General features: G+C 50.8%; 6 protein-coding genes across 6 annotated transcripts; 3 read left to right on the plus strand and 3 right to left on the minus strand.

The window, feature by feature from the left end:
* Positions 1 to 2,049: 2,049 nt before the first annotated feature.
* On the plus strand, positions 2,050 to 2,346 carry N7462_007160 (uncharacterized protein; the record flags this gene model as incomplete). Its single annotated transcript, XM_057078878.1, has 1 exon — positions 2,050 to 2,346. One exon carries the CDS (start codon positions 2,050 to 2,052, stop codon positions 2,344 to 2,346), a length of 297 nt encoding a protein of 98 aa, XP_056931548.1.
* A 2,292-nt stretch (positions 2,347 to 4,638) lies between these two features.
* Positions 4,639 to 6,254, minus strand: N7462_007161 (GTP-binding protein RBG1; the record flags this gene model as incomplete). The annotated part of the gene is made up of 9 exons (XM_057078879.1): positions 4,639 to 4,658; positions 4,731 to 4,824; positions 4,873 to 5,268; positions 5,321 to 5,658; positions 5,719 to 5,789; positions 5,845 to 5,881; positions 5,952 to 6,026; positions 6,088 to 6,151; positions 6,234 to 6,254. 9 exons carry the CDS (start codon positions 6,252 to 6,254, stop codon positions 4,639 to 4,641), a joined length of 1,116 nt encoding a protein of 371 aa, XP_056931549.1.
* Positions 6,255 to 6,894: 640 nt separating this feature from the next.
* Positions 6,895 to 7,887, plus strand: N7462_007162 (putative cysteine dioxygenase Cdo1; the record flags this gene model as incomplete). The annotated part of the gene is made up of 5 exons (XM_057078880.1): positions 6,895 to 7,158; positions 7,288 to 7,359; positions 7,440 to 7,577; positions 7,632 to 7,689; positions 7,763 to 7,887. 5 exons carry the CDS (start codon positions 6,895 to 6,897, stop codon positions 7,885 to 7,887), a joined length of 657 nt encoding a protein of 218 aa, XP_056931550.1.
* Positions 7,888 to 9,682: 1,795 nt separating this feature from the next.
* Positions 9,683 to 10,751, plus strand: N7462_007163 (uncharacterized protein; the record flags this gene model as incomplete). The annotated part of the gene is made up of 2 exons (XM_057078881.1): positions 9,683 to 10,053; positions 10,136 to 10,751. 2 exons carry the CDS (start codon positions 9,683 to 9,685, stop codon positions 10,749 to 10,751), a joined length of 987 nt encoding a protein of 328 aa, XP_056931551.1.
* A 497-nt stretch (positions 10,752 to 11,248) lies between these two features.
* Positions 11,249 to 12,709, minus strand: N7462_007164 (neutral amino acid permease; the record flags this gene model as incomplete). Its single annotated transcript, XM_057078882.1, has 2 exons — positions 11,249 to 12,368; positions 12,453 to 12,709. The coding sequence occupies 2 exons, from the start codon at positions 12,707 to 12,709 to the stop codon at positions 11,249 to 11,251; spliced, it is 1,377 nt and encodes a 458-aa protein (XP_056931552.1).
* A 1,914-nt stretch (positions 12,710 to 14,623) lies between these two features.
* N7462_007165 (uncharacterized protein) lies at positions 14,624 to 17,378 on the minus strand (the record flags this gene model as incomplete). The annotated part of the gene is made up of 7 exons (XM_057078883.1): positions 14,624 to 14,785; positions 14,853 to 15,576; positions 15,643 to 16,316; positions 16,393 to 16,977; positions 17,061 to 17,167; positions 17,225 to 17,252; positions 17,346 to 17,378. 7 exons carry the CDS (start codon positions 17,376 to 17,378, stop codon positions 14,624 to 14,626), a joined length of 2,313 nt encoding a protein of 770 aa, XP_056931553.1.
* Positions 17,379 to 18,564: the final 1,186 nt, after the last annotated feature.

Below are 18,564 nucleotides of genomic sequence, written 5' to 3' on the forward strand. Positions count from 1 at the left end.
ACCGGCCATCAATCAATTCATTTGAATGTGGTCTGGGGCCACGATACGAGAATATTCGGCAAATCACGGCGGACTGATGGGCCTCTCTCCAGTTGGGGATCCTAGCGTCCCGCCCTCAAAATGGAATTGGCGAGCATGAATCAATCCGAAGCGGCGTGATAGCTGGTCGGATTCCAATCCTGAACTTTCTCCCCGCTTGTTCGACACGAACCACGAGGGAGCCAATGCGAAATCGGCCGGGGCAAAAAAAGGATCTGGGATGCAGGACGGGACCGAGCCGACGCCCTCTTCTGGAACATGTAATGGGACGCCCAATCCTGAATGGGGGTGGAATGTCTGTCTGACAATGGAGCCAGGAGTGCCCTTGACAAATTGTTGAAATGGCGGAGATGCTACCTCGAGTCTGTTTGACGGTCAAACCCCGTCAGGGGTGCGGATTAACCGTCGCTGACGGCCTGCCGAAGGCTCTGATTCGGCCAGAACGCCAATCAACCTGCGCGCTGCCGGCGGATTTTACCTAGCGTGCACCAGTCAAATCACTTATGAGGGGAAAAAGAAAAGACAAAATAACTGTTCACCGCATATCCTTCCCCGACCCGGTGAAGTAGCTTCCAGTAGAGTTATGGCAATCGCATCAGATCAGCATCCACTGGGCTGACGCCATTCTTTTGGCGGAGACAGGGGGGAGTTCATGATACTCGAAGTCTATACTTCACCGAAAAGGCAAGAGGGTGGAAATGGAGGGGAATGGAGGGAAATGGAAGGCAAAGATGCCGACTTGCAGGAAGGAAGAGAGGAGGAGAAATCTCGGCTGATCTATGGCGCAAGCCATTGGCGTGGCTTCGTCGATATTACACATCCCGGGCCTTCCTAGTCGGAGCGGAAGAAGAATGAAGACTAGACCAGTCAGGATCAAAATCCTAGATGTCCGATGGCCGGGTAGGCCTTCCACATAATTGCTTTTCTGTCTCTCTACCTCTCCAAGCGCTCTTTGCGAGGTTTTATGGAATGATGAAAATTCCGGGACCGGCCATCTTGTACTGTACGAGCATGAACCGTTCTCTCCCCTCTTTCCACCCCCTTACCCCCTTGGAGGCTCGGCAATGGACTGGTCAGGGAACACAAGGTCGTTCGGAAGGGGATAAGCAGCTGCTAGAGTCGCCACCGGAAAAGAAACGAGAAGGCAAAAAAACCTTGACAAGCGACCACGCTGATCGCTGGAGTCGTGTTCAGGTATTGATCGACAAGGAATTTCCAATCGACAATGCACCGTCCTCCTGCATCGAACTTGCAATCTCGCCTGGTAGAGTAATAACCTGCATATAGCCAGAGTCGGTAACCCTCAAAATGCAGGAGACCGTAGACCGGAAAAGGGAACTATACTCCCCTCTGTATACGAAGTGCAAAAACCTCATCCCCCCCCGATGTCGATCACAGTGGAGTTAAACAGCGCTGTAGAGAAAAAAAAGCCTCATTAAAATTTGAAGATGAACCAGCCCTGTTCCAGTCGTGATGAGTTCTCATGAGCTAATAAGCCGTGGGCCCGTGGGCCAGATATTCTCGAGTCATGAGCCGTGCGTGCCTTGCTCACAACTCCGGGGAAGAAAAATTGCAGCCCCGCCTAATGCAATGCAATGCAACGAGGATGGCTGATGGATCTTCCACGAGAGCGAAGACATGTTGCCAACTCCCGGGATTGGTGTCAGAACAGTCACCTGATGCGTATAGATTGCGATTTGGATTATGGATGGTTGGCCGTACATCAGGGCATCAGGGCATCCGATATCGTCCTTCGTACAACATACATCGTACATGTGCCAGTGCTACAAGACTTGGTATACATGTTCGTTGGCACGTCCCCAATCTCTGCCAATCCCTGCCGAACCCCAATCTTCTATTTTTACTGAAGAACAAGGGACGAAAAAAATTAGCAAAGACTAAGAGTGAGACCAAGGTTTTCTTGGGCTAGAGGGCCTGGTCCTCACAGGCTAACACGAGCGATAGTTGCTAGCTACAGTAGTATAGGGTCGCGGACCATGGCTCATGAACATGCACCAGGTTCCATATCGTATCCGAGGTTCCATGGCACGAGCTGGGGCCCGAGAGGGTACGGGATGCAGTAGTTTCGAGGAATCCTGCCGATCGAGTTATCTGAAGGACGGACCAGATCGTGCACCCGCCATTCCTCGTGAGGCCTGGGCTATCGAGATCGGCGATTTGCGGGCGATTCTCCACTGCGCTAGCGCCTCCTTCCAGGCTCTCCGCGAGTCTCCGCAGCGTAAAACGCCCGTACAGCGCCCAACCTGGCCTCAGTCGCCCCCTTATTGGGCTGTGACTTCAAAATAACTTGAACATCCCTCCTGTTGTGGCACCGAACCCCCCGTACACCGAGAGTCACCCGGTCATTCCAGTGGAGATGATCAGATAAACGTCGTGAACGCAACCGAGTCGGTATTCACCGCTTGTTGCGAAGGCGCTCGTCTTCCTTCTGTGCCCCTCCTTCATCCTTCATGGCATCATCGTTCGTGGGGGGAAGAAGGGGGGGACGGGGAGGGGAACTCCCGAACCTATCCCAGTTGCCATTTTGGGACTCTTCTCTGTGTTCGCTTTTTTCACACTGCATATTAGTCCCCCGTCAATCCCCTCGGGGAGCGACATGCAGATCTCTCAGAGAGGAAGAAGAGCTCGAGCAACGGCGGCATCCCCTAGCGGCGGCCCCTCTTCTGCCCCAGTTCTGGCGTACTTTTGGTCTCTGGCCGATCCAAATTTTGGTACCGAGCAGGGGACACGGACAGCAGTACAATGGGCACCCTGCTCGGTTGACTTATCATTTTAGCAACGCCTCTCTCCGGCCCAGGCGAAGCGGCCGAGATCCTATCGGATGGGGTCATTTCTTTCGGAGCTATTCACCCTGGGTCGCGGAGCTTGCGGGTATACGCATCCCACCGAATTGAGGGGCGTCGTCATGATCACCGTTGCCGAATCACCACGCAGGGCCGGTGCTGGCTAGGGGGAGGCTGTAAGGTCAGTGCACGAGGGTCGCGGGCCTTTGCTGCACGCAATGTGCACACCATAATTGCCTTTGGACCGGTGTCGAAGCTATCAACTGTCTCGTGGGAGCTTGGACCGGAGCTGAGCCCAGAACCGTCTGTCATCGACCTTTCGTCGACCGTCTGCGGCAGATCAGCCAAAGGGGAAACAGACCCTGGCCCAAACTAGGGCTGGCCAGACCCCAAGGTGGCTTGACCAGGGGTGGAAAGAGGACGTTCGCAGTAGTTGGTGGATGGGGAAAATGGGTGAACTGGCCAAAACAGGCCAAATGCCGTCACTGGCCCTTGCCCGGACTAATTGATTGATATGAGGGGGTTCTGACTCGACAGCCTCCTCCTTGTCAGGCAGGGATGGACTACATTGGAAGCTAGAGCTAGAGACAAGATGGCAGTATGTGGCAAGACAGTCTGACATCCCGCGAGCCTGCTAGTCTCTTAGCAAGGATGCAGGACGCAGGACGGGACAGAAGCGCAGCGAAAGCTGGAAGACGCCAATTGGAACCAGTACTTGCCAACACGGGATACATGCATCTCTTCAGTCAGGGTATCCGGGCATCTGAGACCGATAAGGATATCGCCCTGCTCCTGGCGCTATATACTGCTGGTGCAGGTCAATATACCGGAAGACCGGGGGGTCCATTGGCCCCAAGTCAGTCCTTTCATGCAGGCCGCAACGCAACGCGGCGTCGTCGGCGTCGGGTCGTCGAGGGGTATAGTGTGGCTTGTGGTTGCATGCTCGATATTAAAGTGCAAGGCGTTTGGGCAACAAAAAAGCAAGTGAGAAACTATTTCATTGCTTTCTAATTTTTCCCCCAAGACCATCCGGGAAGGAGGTTATGTGTATGGGCTCTGTTCCTATGCAATAATAGTTGGATTCGCCATGTAGACCTCAATCTAGAACTTTTTTGTGACTGTTTGAGCACGCTCATAAACACGAAACAGAACAAAAGAACCTCCTCAATAAGTATAATGCGTAATCATAAGATGATGGACTGGTCGCTTCAAGACCATAGAGAGCCGATAACGAGAAGAAAAGGGAAACAAGAAATTGGCACCCACAAGGCCCGCCGAAGAGTCAAAAAAAAAAAAAAGAGTTGCTCGAAGTTCCTCGCCTCGTGCTGTCCCTGAGACTCGCCGACATGAAAACTTGCTGGCCATGTCTCCAACTGGACGAAGTCCCTCGTGGACCCGTGTCACCCTGCACTAGGAGAAACGGCACCCGCAGGGTATGAGTGAACATCACAATAAGCAAGCTGTGCATGCGCAACCCCGAACGAGGATCGTTCACGGGCCAGCGATCAATGCTTCCCCCCTCAACATAGCCGATCCTGGGACTTTCTTTTTTGAAGATCCTATTCGGTGACCTTGGTTGTCCGTGCGGAAGCGACTCTCGCGATCCAACCGCACAAAGTTCCATGAAGTCTGACAAGGAGCTGTAGCCTAGAATGCCCGTACCTCTCAGCATGGCCACAAAGGGATAGCAGATCATTCTGGCACAGACCCGCTGTCCACTTACCCAGTGCGATTTGGATCGGCTTGTCGCTCCTGACATGAGCGCCGGGACCGTCAAGAGTGGAAATTGAATCTTTTATCGCTTCACAATCGATACTATAGCCAGAACGGTCAGTTTCTTTTCTACCTAAATACCATAAGAAATTGAATATCGGAATGGAGACGCACCAATATCTTCATCAGCAAGCTCGTGAGAGAGGCCGACTCGCTGCGGCTGGTGCTTGACGGAACGACCGTAGACGATCGCATGCTTGAACTGTTCCTTGATGGTACGGTGAATGGAATTACACTTAAGCAATTGTTAGCATACCGAATCCTTAGGCGTGAAGGTCTCGCGGGGTGTCCTTACGAAGTCCTCAACCGTACATCCCGAAGCACGAAGGACAACAGGGGCTGAATAGTCAGGCGCTCTGCCCTTGGGTTTGGTATAGATTCGTCGCAAATTGAGCTTTTCCCACATCAACTCCAGGAGCTCATCGATGTTCCATCCATGCTCTGAACTGATGGGACAGGCGTTGGGAATCCGGTACAAAAGATCGAGCTCCTCAATAGAAATGGCATCAATCTTGTTGAGTGCGTATACGACAGGAATGTAACTTCGGCTCTTTGCCTCCAAAACATCAATCAGATCATCAATGGTCGCGTCGCACCGGATAGAAATATCAGCAGACGAGATCTTGTACTCGTTCATCACTGCTTTGATTTCCTTTATTTCATGTTAGCAAGAATTTCAACCGCCGAACAAATAAGATCCTGACCTCATGAGAAATGTTGTTCAGAGGGACGGTGCTGGTGATAGCAATACCGCCCTTGTCCTTCTTCCGGAACACAATGTTGGGAGGAGATTTGTTGATGCGAATGCCAAAGCCCTCCAGTTCGTTTTCGATAACTTTCTTGTCAACCAGTGGCTTGTTCACATCAAGAACAATGAAAATAAGATGGCAAGTTTTAGCCACTGCAATGACCTGACGACCACGACCCTTACCATCCTTGGCACCTTGAATGATACCAGGAAGATCCAGAATCTGAATTTTGGCACCATTGTATATGACTTGTCCAGGAACAGTCGTAAGGGTCGTAAACTCGTAGGCGGCAGCTATAAAAAAGGGTCAGAACCGAGACTTATGCCAGTTACAAGTCGTGAACAAAAACCAACCTTCCGAATGTTGGCCGGTCAATTTGCTCATCAGTGTACTCTTGCCAACGGAGGGGAAACCAATAAAGCCACTATGTGCACAATTAGTATTTCGTGTCGTGCAATAGTTTCACGGGGTCAACTTACACACTGGCAACACCAGTACGAGCAACATCGAAACCGGCTGAAAGACGTCAAGATTAGTTCCGAGTCAGAAGGTTCAAAACGCTCTTCCACCATGTTATCCCACTTACCACCACCGCCTCCGCCGCCTCCGGATGGAGTCAACAGCTCTCGCTTGAGCTTAGCAAGCTTAGCCTTCAATTGTCCTGGTCCGATTGTCAGCCCTGTAATCCGTCCCAATAATCCTTCGTTCGAAAATCGTCGTACCCAAATGGAAGGAGGTATTCTTGTTCTTCTGAGTCCGAGCCATCTCGGACTCAATCTCCTTGATCTAAATCCGTATATACATTTATCAGTCATTATTCTTGATGCGCCTTTGGCTTGGACGAGTCGAATTGACCTCGCGCACTAACCTTGTCAATGGTGGTCGACATTTTGGCGGCTGGAAAACAGAATCGTTGGTCTCGTTATAAAGGATGTTTTCAAATACTTGAACACAGGGAACGCGTTTCAGTGTGCGTTTCCCTCGCTAGTTGCCAGAACAAACTCGCTGCGTCGAGATGAATTGACGGAGGCACAATCTTTGAATTGTGGCACTCGTTCTTAGTCAGGGCGGGGTGCTAGCCTCAGGCATCAAGCTAACTATGTCATTTTTTGCCTGTTGTCTAAGGTGTGAATATGTTGGCCTTAGGCGACAGTATTCCTCTTTTCTTATCGCTTATCGCCGAAGCGGCGGGAACCAAACCAGTGACAACCAGTCAAAGTTCCAACGCGCGTATTCACTCAATCATATAATTAGTCTCGCAATTTAGACGTTGGATGGTCAATCGCTCTTGGATGACACTCGTGTGACCCGGTGACTCGTCGCCGCTCAGATTTCAACGTCTGCGTGCGAAATAAAACAAAGAGAAGCCCCACGAGTACCACCGTTCTTTCCCTTCCGCCTCACAATCCCGACATCCGATCCAAATTCCGATAACGGGAACTATTGATTCTAAGCTGCACGTTCACCGGCTTGGATGACCAACACAGTTTTCCAACGCTCCGAGCTTCATTCAATTACTCGGATCCATCATGCCATTCCTTCAATCTGGATCCGAATCGCCCGTCAATGCCGAGAAGACCCCCGGCGCGTTTGAGAAACTCGTGGAGGATTTGAGTACCGTTCTCGGCCCAAGCTCTGGCCTTGATTCCGACGATATTGACCCCATTATAATTCAGAAGCTTATGGAGAAATATGTCTCTGACTCAAAGGAATGGGATCAGTATGCCCTCGGCGACGCTAGTAGGGGGTATACAAGAAACTTAATCGACGAGGGAAATGGCAAAAGTAATTTAGTAAGTCAATCTTTCGGTTGGATGTTTTCTTCCTATAACGCCAGGTTGCCCATCCATGACAGCCTGGTCAATACATGTCTTTTGGTGTAACATTTTCTTGTATTTCGTCTTTGCTAACCTAACAACTAGTTGATTCTTGTTTGGAGTCCCGGAAAAGGAAGTGCGATTCACGATCACGCCAACGCGCATTGTGTGATGAAGGTGACTCCCTATCATTCAGAATATTCAGAATCGAGAGACTGTTAGATTGGCCTAGGTACACGATCTAACCATTTTTCCAGATCCTCAAGGGAAAGCTCCAAGAAACCCTATATTCCTGGCCAGATAAGGAGAAGATTGCCATTGGAGAGACATCACCTCCAAAAATTACTCGACAGACTGTTTATGGCGAAAATGAAGTCACTTACATGTCTGATAAGGTTCATCAAAATCTTCAACATTTTCATACTCAGTTTACTAACTTCCTTGTCCAGCTTGGCCTTCATCGAATCTCCAATCCCGACCCCGACAATTTTGCCATCTCTCTACATCGTGAGTCAAACATTTTCAGAGACAAAATCTAGTGCTCAGTAACAGGAAGTTTATTTATTGATGTCTTTTCCAGTTTACACTCCTCCTAATGCTGCCAATCATGGCTTCAGCCTCTTTGACGAAAGAACCGGGAAGGCCAGTCACATCAAACAGACGCACTTCTATTCCGTCCGTGGGAAACGTCTTGGTGACGAATAGAGTCACCATGAGCCGGCTTTTTCTAGACTAAAAACCAAAAAGTACTAGACTGATACTCTGTGCCCCAAGGCTTCTGCTCCTGCTTTCGTCAATTCATTGCCGGCCGGATATTTTCAGCGAGACCTGGTTTCACCTATTGCGCCCTTGTCTCCAAGACCCCAATCAGTTTTTGACTGATTTTGGCATACATTTTAGCGTTTTGAGGTATTAGAACGTGATATCCTCTTCATTTTAGACGCAGCGAGCTTTTTGTTCTTATTTTTAGCGATTGAATCAACTGCATATTTTTATCAAGTTCTATGCATAAACAAAGAACCAAAGATGCCGCGGGGCTCACCAATACACAATTCCTTGGTCAGATATAATAGTAGAAGCTTTGTCACCATTGGGATCGTGCACTTTGAGGTCTAACTTCTACGGGCTGTGGCATTGACCTCGCCATTTTCAGCTTTGATGAGGCCACATTACCTTGCCCAATTAATTTCCCTCTCATACGCACCATCCAGCCCCAGCAATTCTCCTTGACGATTGTCGATTCGGCGCACAGGACGGTGGCTCTTTCTCTGTCACATACTTTACTATCAGATCCTATTCTCCAGTTATAGTTACAATTTGGTATCAATTCGAGAATGATTCAGAGTGGACTATCTCGACGGGGCCATCAAGGCTCGTATGTCATGAACTCGGTATCTCCTGCTTTTTGTATACAGAGCCAGACTGGTCCTCACGAGCCGCTAGCAGCAACTAGTGGAAAGGCCTTGTGCTTCAACAATCTAGGTATAAGTTGAGGGGGGAGTTTTGTAATGGCGGCAAGATCGAATCGTCCGGATTATGCTTACTCCACTCGCGGGTGCCTTTTCTCCGAGTAAATTGACGAACACTTATTTCACATATTTCACGTAGACCTATCGTCTTAGTAGGAAGTTTAAAGATACACTACCCGGTACTAAAGTTCATTAAATATCATGTGCATCTAAGTAGTAGTCTTCTCATTTGTCATCCAGCATCTCTGAATGGAACATCTGCAAAATGAAATGCAGAGCCCTGAAGCTTTTTTGGTGACTATGCAGGACATGTATGCAACTCATGGTGACTCAAAAGCTATATGGATACGAAAATTCCAGGAAGCTGCTGTATGGGTTTTAGTTGTTGATTTGATTTTCTCGTAGAAGCTTGGTCGAAATCCTTTCTTTGGGGCTCGGCAGGGTTCAGCCGGTGGGTCTATCAAGTTGGTCACAATGATATTTACCAAGCTCAGGCGTCCCACTCACTAATGCAAGGAACCAACTACACGAATTGGGGCCAAATTTGATCTTGCGGGGGCCAAGAGACACCCATCCCATAACACGCGCTTTGCAGCCCGGTTCTAAACTTTTTGAGTGTCTGTAATGTTGTGTGTGTGTATACTTTACCGATATCCATGGAGTCTTTGGGAGGGAAAAAGGGCACCTTTTTAAAAACTATGTACTTCGAAAAGAGTATCTCTTCATCAAGAATCGGGTCTTCAGGGGTTGCAGAGATCGGGCATTGAGTCTTGCACTAGATGATTTGCCCCCGTAGCTTACCTGCATGCGCTAATTTCTTTTTCGCTAATAATACTTACTTGGGAAAGGTGATTGACATGGATATTCGTACACAGCCCAGGGTTGTCATCTGTATTTGATCCTTTACACGCGAACTCCCCCTCCCCTTTCTCAAGTCAGGTTTCCGCTATTCTTAATCCTCTATAATCCTCTACGGATTATGATCTTCCTATCCAATCTTCGGCAGCCAATTCAATTCACGAGGAAGACCTATGGCTTCTGCGCAGGCCACTACCGGCGAGACAACAACCGGGTCTACAGCGGATAGCACTACTGTACTCGTTGTCACTCAAACCAGCACAAATGATGCCACCACGACTACAAGAACAGCTCCGCTCCCTTTGACAACTACATTCACCCCGCCAAGCGAATGTTTAACTAATCTATGGGCCGCCATGTCTAATTCATCAACTTGGATGAACTTAGGCCCAATCAATACCGCCGAATGTTTGCCATCCGGCTGGGCTCCAAAATCATACTACTCGCCCGGAATATGCCCTAGCGGATGGATAATGGCATACAACACCACTACTAGCACCGGAGGCACAGCGGAAACGAGGGGTACTTGCTGTCCAGTATACCCGTAAGTCTATCTACCAGCGTTCCGGGTCCCCCGACAATGACTCTCATGCATCAGCTTACATGGGAAATGAAACTTCTTCTAGAGCGAGCAGCTGGACATTTTCTACACGCACAGCGAGCGAGAGTTGGACCAATGGGCCTTGGGAATCCTGGTATGATACGGAAGTCTGTCAGTGGACTGTGCCCGTGACAGAGACAACCTATCCCTATCTATACACCAGCGGTGACGCGACTATCATGGCATCAGGCCGCATGACCGGCGGTGCAGCGGGCTGGAACGCATATGGTATCGAAGTCCGGTGGAAGGCCAGCGATGGAATTGGCGCAGTGGCTACAGCGACTGAATCGACGGCCAGTTCTAGCAGGACTGCTTCTTCTAGCCAGTCCTCTCACGGAAATACTTATGCTAGTTCACCGTCTGGTGAAACTGGCTCTTCGGGCCTATCATTAGGTGCGAAGGCAGGCATTGGCATTGGCGCGGGAACAGCGGCAGTTTTGACGATCTTTTTAATTGGTCTTGTTATTATGCGACGGCGAAAGCGTCGCGCGACCAATTCGGACGAGTTGACGCATTTTCACAAAATGCCAGATCACAAAATCCAGCAGAATTACCTAGTTCCCAGGATAATTGGTATGCTCGGGGGGCCCCCGAGTTGGATTCTAAGCCAATGTTCGAGAGTGAGGACTCTGTTTGGGTAAGGGATGATCTTATTAAGTAATACCACATGTGTCGCTGGTGTTGGTTGTTTCTAGCATTATACCCCTATAATATAACTAGATTTAGTTCTAGATTTCACGCAGTAAATAAATCTCTATCATATATATCATCTGTCAGAATTTGATTGGCAAGGCTGGAGACATAATTTAGTCTGGGTAGTAGGCCACATATAAGCCAGATACAATCTTGCAGACGAGAAAGAATATACCAGGATAGGTCTGTACCTAAGTGTATATTGGAAATACGTATTTGCCTAGGGACTGTCTTTATAACTGGGAGATTACTAGATCCTTTACAAAAATGATGTAGTTGTAGGTAAATGAAGCTTGATTAACCAGTAATCAGTCTTGAAAAATGTCTAGCTTCTATCCGAAACCGAACCCCGTGCAAAACAAAGCTATATATATGCAAATGCAAAATCATACATGAAATAAAAACCGTCAAATATATATATATATACATCAAGATATCCACACCTTTAGGTGTCAGTGTTAGCACAGCTAAAGCTGGCACTGCTGGTATCGTTGTGGATCGCGGTTCCGGAAGCATACAAGCCAAGAACGCACAGAGCCAGACCAAACAGGGCGATGGCGATGTTGAGCACGGTCAACGCGATCTTGCGTGGGCTGGCGAACCACTGGCCCTTGTTGAGGTGCAGCCAGTAGATACCGCTGAGGCCGTAGCTGAACCAGCTGGCGAACAGAGCGCTGATCAGGCTGTTCAGGTCGCTGAACACGGGAATGGCCTCGGCGATGATCCAGGCGACGATCCAGCAGGACACTCCGAGCGCAAGCCACAGGCCGATGGACTTCCAGTTGCGCTGGTGCATCAGGTCAGACTTGTGGCAGATGCGGAAGTAAATGTACTTCAAGCCGATATGGCCGTTGACGACACCGGCGCCGACGATGGTGGGGATGGCGATGCCGTATGCGACCTTCTTCATGATCGGGCCGGCGGAGGTCAGGGCGGGCGAGTCGACGTCCTTGCCAACATAGTAATAAATAACCACACCGGCAGTAAGGTACAGGCAGATTTCGAAGCTCTGAAGCATGAAGAGCGATTTCTTGAAGTCCTTGGGAGTCTCCATCTCGGCGATCAGGCCGAAGAAGGCAACGTGGGCGCAGTAGGCGAAGACGATATTGGAGACAGCCTGGAATGCGGTGTACAGGGTGTTATCGACAGTGGCCTCAATAATCCGGCCGGGATGTTCCTCAACGCCGACGGAAATCATGGTAATCAGGACCGCAGTGAAGATGGAGAGGAAGGAAGCGAAGGAGATCCAGGTCATGCCGCGCATGGTTCGCGGGATAGACAGGGCCAGCGAGATGATCATGCCAACCAGACTGAAGACGATGGAGCAGGTGCCGTGGTTGGTAATTGTGTTCATCATGACGCGGAAGGTCAGGATGTGGCTACCCATGACGAAGATGCAGAACAGAAACTGGCCGGTGCCGAAAAGCTCGCGGCCAAAACGACCCAGCAGGATCTCACCGGCATCACCCAGGTTCTGAATGTGAGGATAGCGCTCACGCATCAACCCAATGTTATATCCAGTGTACGTGGCGAGGAGACCCAGGCCCACGATGAGAATGACACCACTATAGACCCACGAAAAAGACTCGTTAGTGTGACTGGTCTCGTAGGCAGGTGTATAAAGAATGGATATAGATCTAAGAACTTACGGCACCAAGCCCAATGTAGCCACAGCTGAGGGCAGCGACAAAACACCCAGCGAGACGGACTCGCAAATCATGAGCAGACCGCATTGCCACCACTTCAGCGTCTTATACTTAATCTCGGCGTACTCCTCGTTACCGAAGGCATCCGAGACCTCGCCCTGCTTCAGGTTTCCATGCTCTTCCTCGAAAGTTGGCTCATACTTGTTCTCCGCGATCTTGTCGTTCTCGTAAGCGGGCGGCTGGGGCGTAACGGCCTCCATTGTGGCTGAATCTCAACGGGGGTGTGTATATATAAAAAGGGACAGAATAAGCCGCACCCAAGGGCGGACTGAGAGAGCGACGGATAGAAACGAGGCGTTCAAACAAACAAGTTTCTGCTCTACAAGCACCAGCAATTGAGATGAGAAAAGAGAAAGACAGACTAGAGCCGGGGGGACGAGGAAGAAGACGGGACCCTGGGGTATTTCATTAATAACAGAATCTCTGCCAGCCTGCCATTTTGAGTTTCGGTATGCTCCATTCTCCACGCTGCCGATTTTGCCCCGTGGGAGGCGAACTTGCGCCAACTCTGCACCGAACGTCCCATGGAAGACCCGCCGAACATTCCGTGGCCCTTGTCATTGGCTCTATTATCTATCACTCGGGCCGACAATCGGACGGTTGGCCAATCGAGGCCACGGAACGCCCTCGCCGTGACTAATTGTTCTGGTTCATCGCATAGTGAGCCCAAGCTGTGGCGCTCCAAGCTTTGCCAGCCGCGCCTCCAATACTACTCTGCACCGCGCCGTAGTCCCGAAGTGGTCGTATGATGATGGGGCGTGAGGGGAATGAGGGGCAACAGCGCCAGAGAGAGCAAATCAGGCTCCCATAGAACGTGGTGGGATCGTGTCTCAACCAAGACAAGTGGGCGGGAATCGAGGCTTTCCCTAGGATCTCGTACGGAGGACGAGGTTGTCTCCCCGGAGTCTCCACGTGGTTTTCAACCGTTTGGAATTTCAAATTCCTCGTTTGTGTGCTCTTCTTGTCCACGCGAGGTGGATCAGCAAACGTGGCGATCCGAATTCTTCAATTTCAGGACCCATTTTTGATAGAAAATCACCACGGCTGTATATTCTTCCTCTCGCTACGGCTTCCTCAACAAAAAATCCGAAAGATAACAGCCAAAGGGGAAATTTTCTAGAATTTTTCCAGCTGAAAAACCTAGAACCGACGCGTTCTATGGAACAAAATACAGCCTTCAAGAAATCAAACATTTTGACTTTTCAAAGTTTGACTTTAGGGTTTGTTCGGCCGAGGTCACGAGACCTCCCACGAAAATCTCCTCGAACCTCAAACCCCCAGTTAAATAGTATAGGGTTTCGTTGAGGCGACGGACCAGCGCCGAGTCTACCTCACCGATGAGTAATTCCGAGATTTCTGGTCGTTGGCATTGACTACGCGTAGCGGGTGATCGGGAAACGCCTCTTTTCACTCACCGGGTTGTCTGCAATTTTAGGTTGTTTAGGCGCCGATAAGCGTGGCCTTTCCCTGATCTTCCCCGGGGTTTTCATTGGTGCTCGGAACACCTGCATGTCGAGTGCGGGCGCGCGCCCCCTGACTAGTCGCTAGTCGCTCCGAAAAAGGCAGGTCACTAATACCCTAATCAGCCCGAACAGGTGTTCTGCTAGGATCTAGGACGACCAGTTCGCAGCACACTCGGCATTGAAGTCGGGAGATTCGCAGATCCCCGCATTATGATTACTTGGACGTAAATGGAACAAAAAAAAATAAACAAAAACAAAAAAGAGTGGAAGCTCGTAGGATGCTATAAGGCAAATAGTATCATAATGCAGAATTCTGGACAAAGGATCAGGAAGCATTAGGAGTCCATCTTTTTTTATCAAAAAAAAAAGAATGCAAAACATGAAAAGGGCGACAAAAAGCGACATGCAGTTTGGAGCTCATGCAAGATGCAATATACAAAATCGGAACATAGACATGCGCAACATGCAAATATCTGGAACAGAAGTAAAGGGGGAAATCAGACGAGAACGGTGCAATAGATGAGACGCAAAGATGAGAGTTGCTAGATTCATCACCAAGACAGAATAAAGGGGATAAAATCATTGCCAATCGGGAAAATATTTTAAGACTGCGATCTCCCCGCATGGGCGTATTGCAACTATTTTACTGCCTTACGAATCACGGTCATTAGCAGAAGTGAAAGAAGTTGTATCCTGCCCAGGATGGGAAGATGGCGCATTTGCCAGAGCAGAGAGCAGGTTAACTAAACGTGCTGGATGCTCCAAAACCTCGGACTGCCGGCGGCACAGCTCTTCGAGGCGTGCCAGAGGATTCTGTAGACCGCCATAATAAGTATGTTGCTCGGAGGACTTGTGAAAACGCATCAACCGTGACACCCACCCAGTCCTCCTGGTTCGGGACGCCCTCGGCAATAGGAAGGCCCGTTGCTCCGAAGGCTTCGTTGTCTTCGTCCGTGCTAGCCCTTGGTTGGCGATGGATGGGCGCCGGCGTCACAGGCAGACTCGGACGCTCGACTTCGGTGGGGAAGTCCGTCAACTTGATGCTGGGTCGGTGTCCTCCCAGCGGGTACCCGGTTGTGGCCGTAGTGGCAGAAGAGAATGTTTGCTGGCTAGTGTCCGTGCTGATGCTGGAGGACTGATGGTGGCTAGATCCAGAGATCACCTGTGTTCTGGCGCGACGAGCTTGTTGGATAGACTCGATGTAACGCTGGATATCTGGGTCCTCATCCCAGGCATTGGAGCGGGTATATGTTTCCCAGGAGTCCGCAGATGGCTCGTACGCTTGTGTCTTCGGTGAAGATGTTTCCCAGGGAGGACTTGAGCTGGTCGGCTGAATTGACCCAACCTGCTCGGGTGACGAGTGGGAAGGAGCGGGCTGCTCGTGAGCAAATACACGCGTGGGCTTGGCGGCGCGGCTCTCCCAGGGGAAGACCTGGGTAAGCTTTTCCGGTTCTGGTTTTGTCGTGGGGACTTGGTAGTACATGTTTTTCGGGGCTTCGGGGTATGCTGGGGGTGGTTGGAACAAATTGATGTCTTCTGACATTGTATAGGTCTTTTGCTGCAAGCTAATACCCTCGGGCTTAGAATTCAAGGGTGGTGGCTCACTGTAAAGTATAAGCAAAGTCACTCTCCGAAGATTTAGTTTAGAATCAACTGTTAAAAATTCTTACCGTGAGGCATCCCATTCCGCCTTTGGTGCTTCGAAGGATGGAATCTCTGGCTCCGGCTCTGATGGAGGCGGCTGATATGTTTCAGTGACTTTCGGTGAGAGTTCTGGTGCTGCGGATTTTGGCTCGTGGATGTGGCTCTCGAAACCCGCGGACTGTGGGCCATGATGTTCTTGAGGAGGCTCTGGTAGGCTCGCAGGAGGCTGAGCTTCAAACACCGGCATCGGGGCATAAGACACAGGCGGGACATATGTCGACACGTGCTCTTCTCCGCGCACATACTGGGGTACTGCACTCAGTACAGGCATTTCCGAATATGAGGCCGTGGCAGCAGGAGGTGCTGGAGGGTGGTCATGATGACTCTCCACATGGTGTTCCATGTGGTCATTCCAAGGGGGATGCTCAGTCTGGTGATGTACCGAAAAGAACGCGGGTGCTTCCTCTTGGGACTGAATTGCCTCTTGGAAGTAACTATCCGGAGCGCTCTCTTTAGCATATTCAATATGGTGGCGTGTGGGCCACTGCTCCTCCTGGAAAGCTTTCTGGGTTTCCCTCGTGGAAGCAGTCCACTCTGGATGACTAGGAGCTACCGTTTGAATATATTCAGCGGTGGAGACGTCTTGAGAGGCTTGAGGCTGAGATGGTGGGAGACCGCTACTAGGCTGGGAAATAGAGACCTGCACAAATTATCTGTTAGCGTTTTCTCCCACTTTTGGGATCAAAGGTTAAGACAGGACAACGAAAAGAACTTACGAACGGCGGACGGTAGTGTTTGTCATAAATCGCCCACCACATGCCCAGGAGCTGATTGTAAGGGGATTCCAGCGGTACAACCTGCCTCGGCAAGTTCCACGGCTTCTGCGAGCCAATGAAATGGATGAGAGAAATCGTGCTCTGGAAATGCTTGTATGCCGGGATGTACTGGTAGTTGGCACTCGGGGTACAATTGTAAGTAAAGCTGAGCCGATGCCAGTCCCGAAAATGCATATTGAGGAGGCCCTGGTCCGCGCCATCGAAGCTGATGCCTCGCGTGGCGAGTGCCTTCAGAGCATAGTAATCCTGCATGTTCGGCCGTAACACCATGACTCCGCTATTGAAACAGTCCGGCCAGCCCACATCTGGTGCGGCAGCAAAGTCCGCCTCCAGGGACAGGAGCTCATCGGGAGCTCGCAGGGCGACTACGTCGCAATCGATATAGACGACGCGGTCGAACTGCGTGAGACGCCACAGCTCGATTTTCGTGAATGTGGCGATCAAGTCCGGTCGGTCCATGAGCCATAGATTGGCGGGTGTGTCGTTGACCACGGATATCACCGGGATCAGCTCATCGTAAACGGTCTTCCGGAACGAATGCCAAACAGATTAGGTTTCTCGACTGCTACCAGGTGGACGAGCATTGGTCATTGGGATCAGGAACCTACCCGTAGCTCATTGATGGTGGCTGCCTGTAATCGGTCTGGTGTAAAGAGGGCGATCAATCTCGCTCTTGTGCCATTGTCGCGCAGAGAATGCGCCAGGACCATAGCCCCTATGGATCAACGCTTAGAAATAAGACTCGGCGGCGGCGACAGGGCCAATTGCTTACCAGGCAGGTAGTGGTCGCTCAACAGGAGCTAGTAAGAATCCATTTCCATTAGCGTGCCGCCCTCTTTTCCTTCCGGTATCTCATCCGTATCGAGCAAGAAGGGAAGGGGGAGATGTCCCACCGTGCAGTAGACCGCACCCCGCTCGGACTCCATCGCGCCGCGAGTCCCTCACAACACGAGCCCAAAACAACCCGGGAGCAAGCGGAGGAATTTTCCCTCCACCCCAACCAAGCGCAGTCAATGAGAGCGAACTGAAAACGCAAGAATAGGAGACGAAAAGAGGCGACGAGGAGCTCTGTCGCGGGCCTGGTTGACCGGCGACTATATTTAACCCCGTCGCGGTCCCGCCCCAACCACCGCTCGCCGTTCCGACTGGCTCTCGTCGCGGGTAGGGGGAGCTGTGGTACCTGGACCGGACGCAGGTTCAAGCGGACGAGAACGATGTTCACCAGTGCTGCATTGCGCGGTTGTGCAAGGTGACTCTTAGTCGGTGTGGCAATCCAGGGGGTGGGAAGGGGAGTAAACAGGATATGTTCAGGGGCGGGAGGGGAAGGGGGAAGAGGCTAAGTTTCGGGGAAGAAGTTTGGATGGGGGCGGGGATGGGAAGCTCCCGCAAGCTTCGGCGGGGGTGGCGGGATGACAGCGAGAATGGCGCTTCGCAAGTGGAAAACGAGCTGGACCAAAAAGAGGGGGTGAGGCAATGAGCTTCGTCCCCGCGTGTCCAGACAGATCCAGGGCCACGATGGGCTCCGAATCCACCGAATCCACCGAATCCACTTGGGACACGGATGATCCGCAGGTCCAGTACTTAGCCAGCTCTTAGTCTAGTGCACCTGCAACGATGCAGTCCATTGATCCCATTGATCCCATTCATACTGTCGCGCGTGACAGAGTCCCAGCTTCAATCAGGGCATGATGCTCGAGCTATAGCATGGTTGTAGCTGCTGCAGCGCGGAAAGCTAGAAGGGGCCCGAGTCTTGTGATATTCGTGATATTCGTGATATTGCGATATTGCGATATTGTGATATTTGGCATGGCCTACTATATACGAGGAACCACGATCGGAACCTGGGATTTCCACCAGTACAACTGCATTTTGACCTTATGCACCAACAGACCACCAGAAACCACGGTCACGAAACTAGTAATGCGGGTGAGAATGTGGAAAATCAGCAAAGGCGCGCTTTGCCCCCGGTCCATTGACCTCGGAGCCGGGGACACGGTAAGTGCCTTGTCCGCTAACCCAGGGGGCGCATCCGCCACGGAGCGATGGTGATACATGAAATCCCGGCAGCAAGACCAAAGCGGGAACGAAAACAAGGACCACCGCATAACACAG

Source organism: Penicillium macrosclerotiorum (genome assembly GCF_028827735.1).
Source record: "Penicillium macrosclerotiorum strain IBT 26536 chromosome Unknown utg000007l_segment0_segment0, whole genome shotgun sequence".
Taxonomy (NCBI): domain Eukaryota; kingdom Fungi; phylum Ascomycota; class Eurotiomycetes; order Eurotiales; family Aspergillaceae; genus Penicillium; species Penicillium macrosclerotiorum.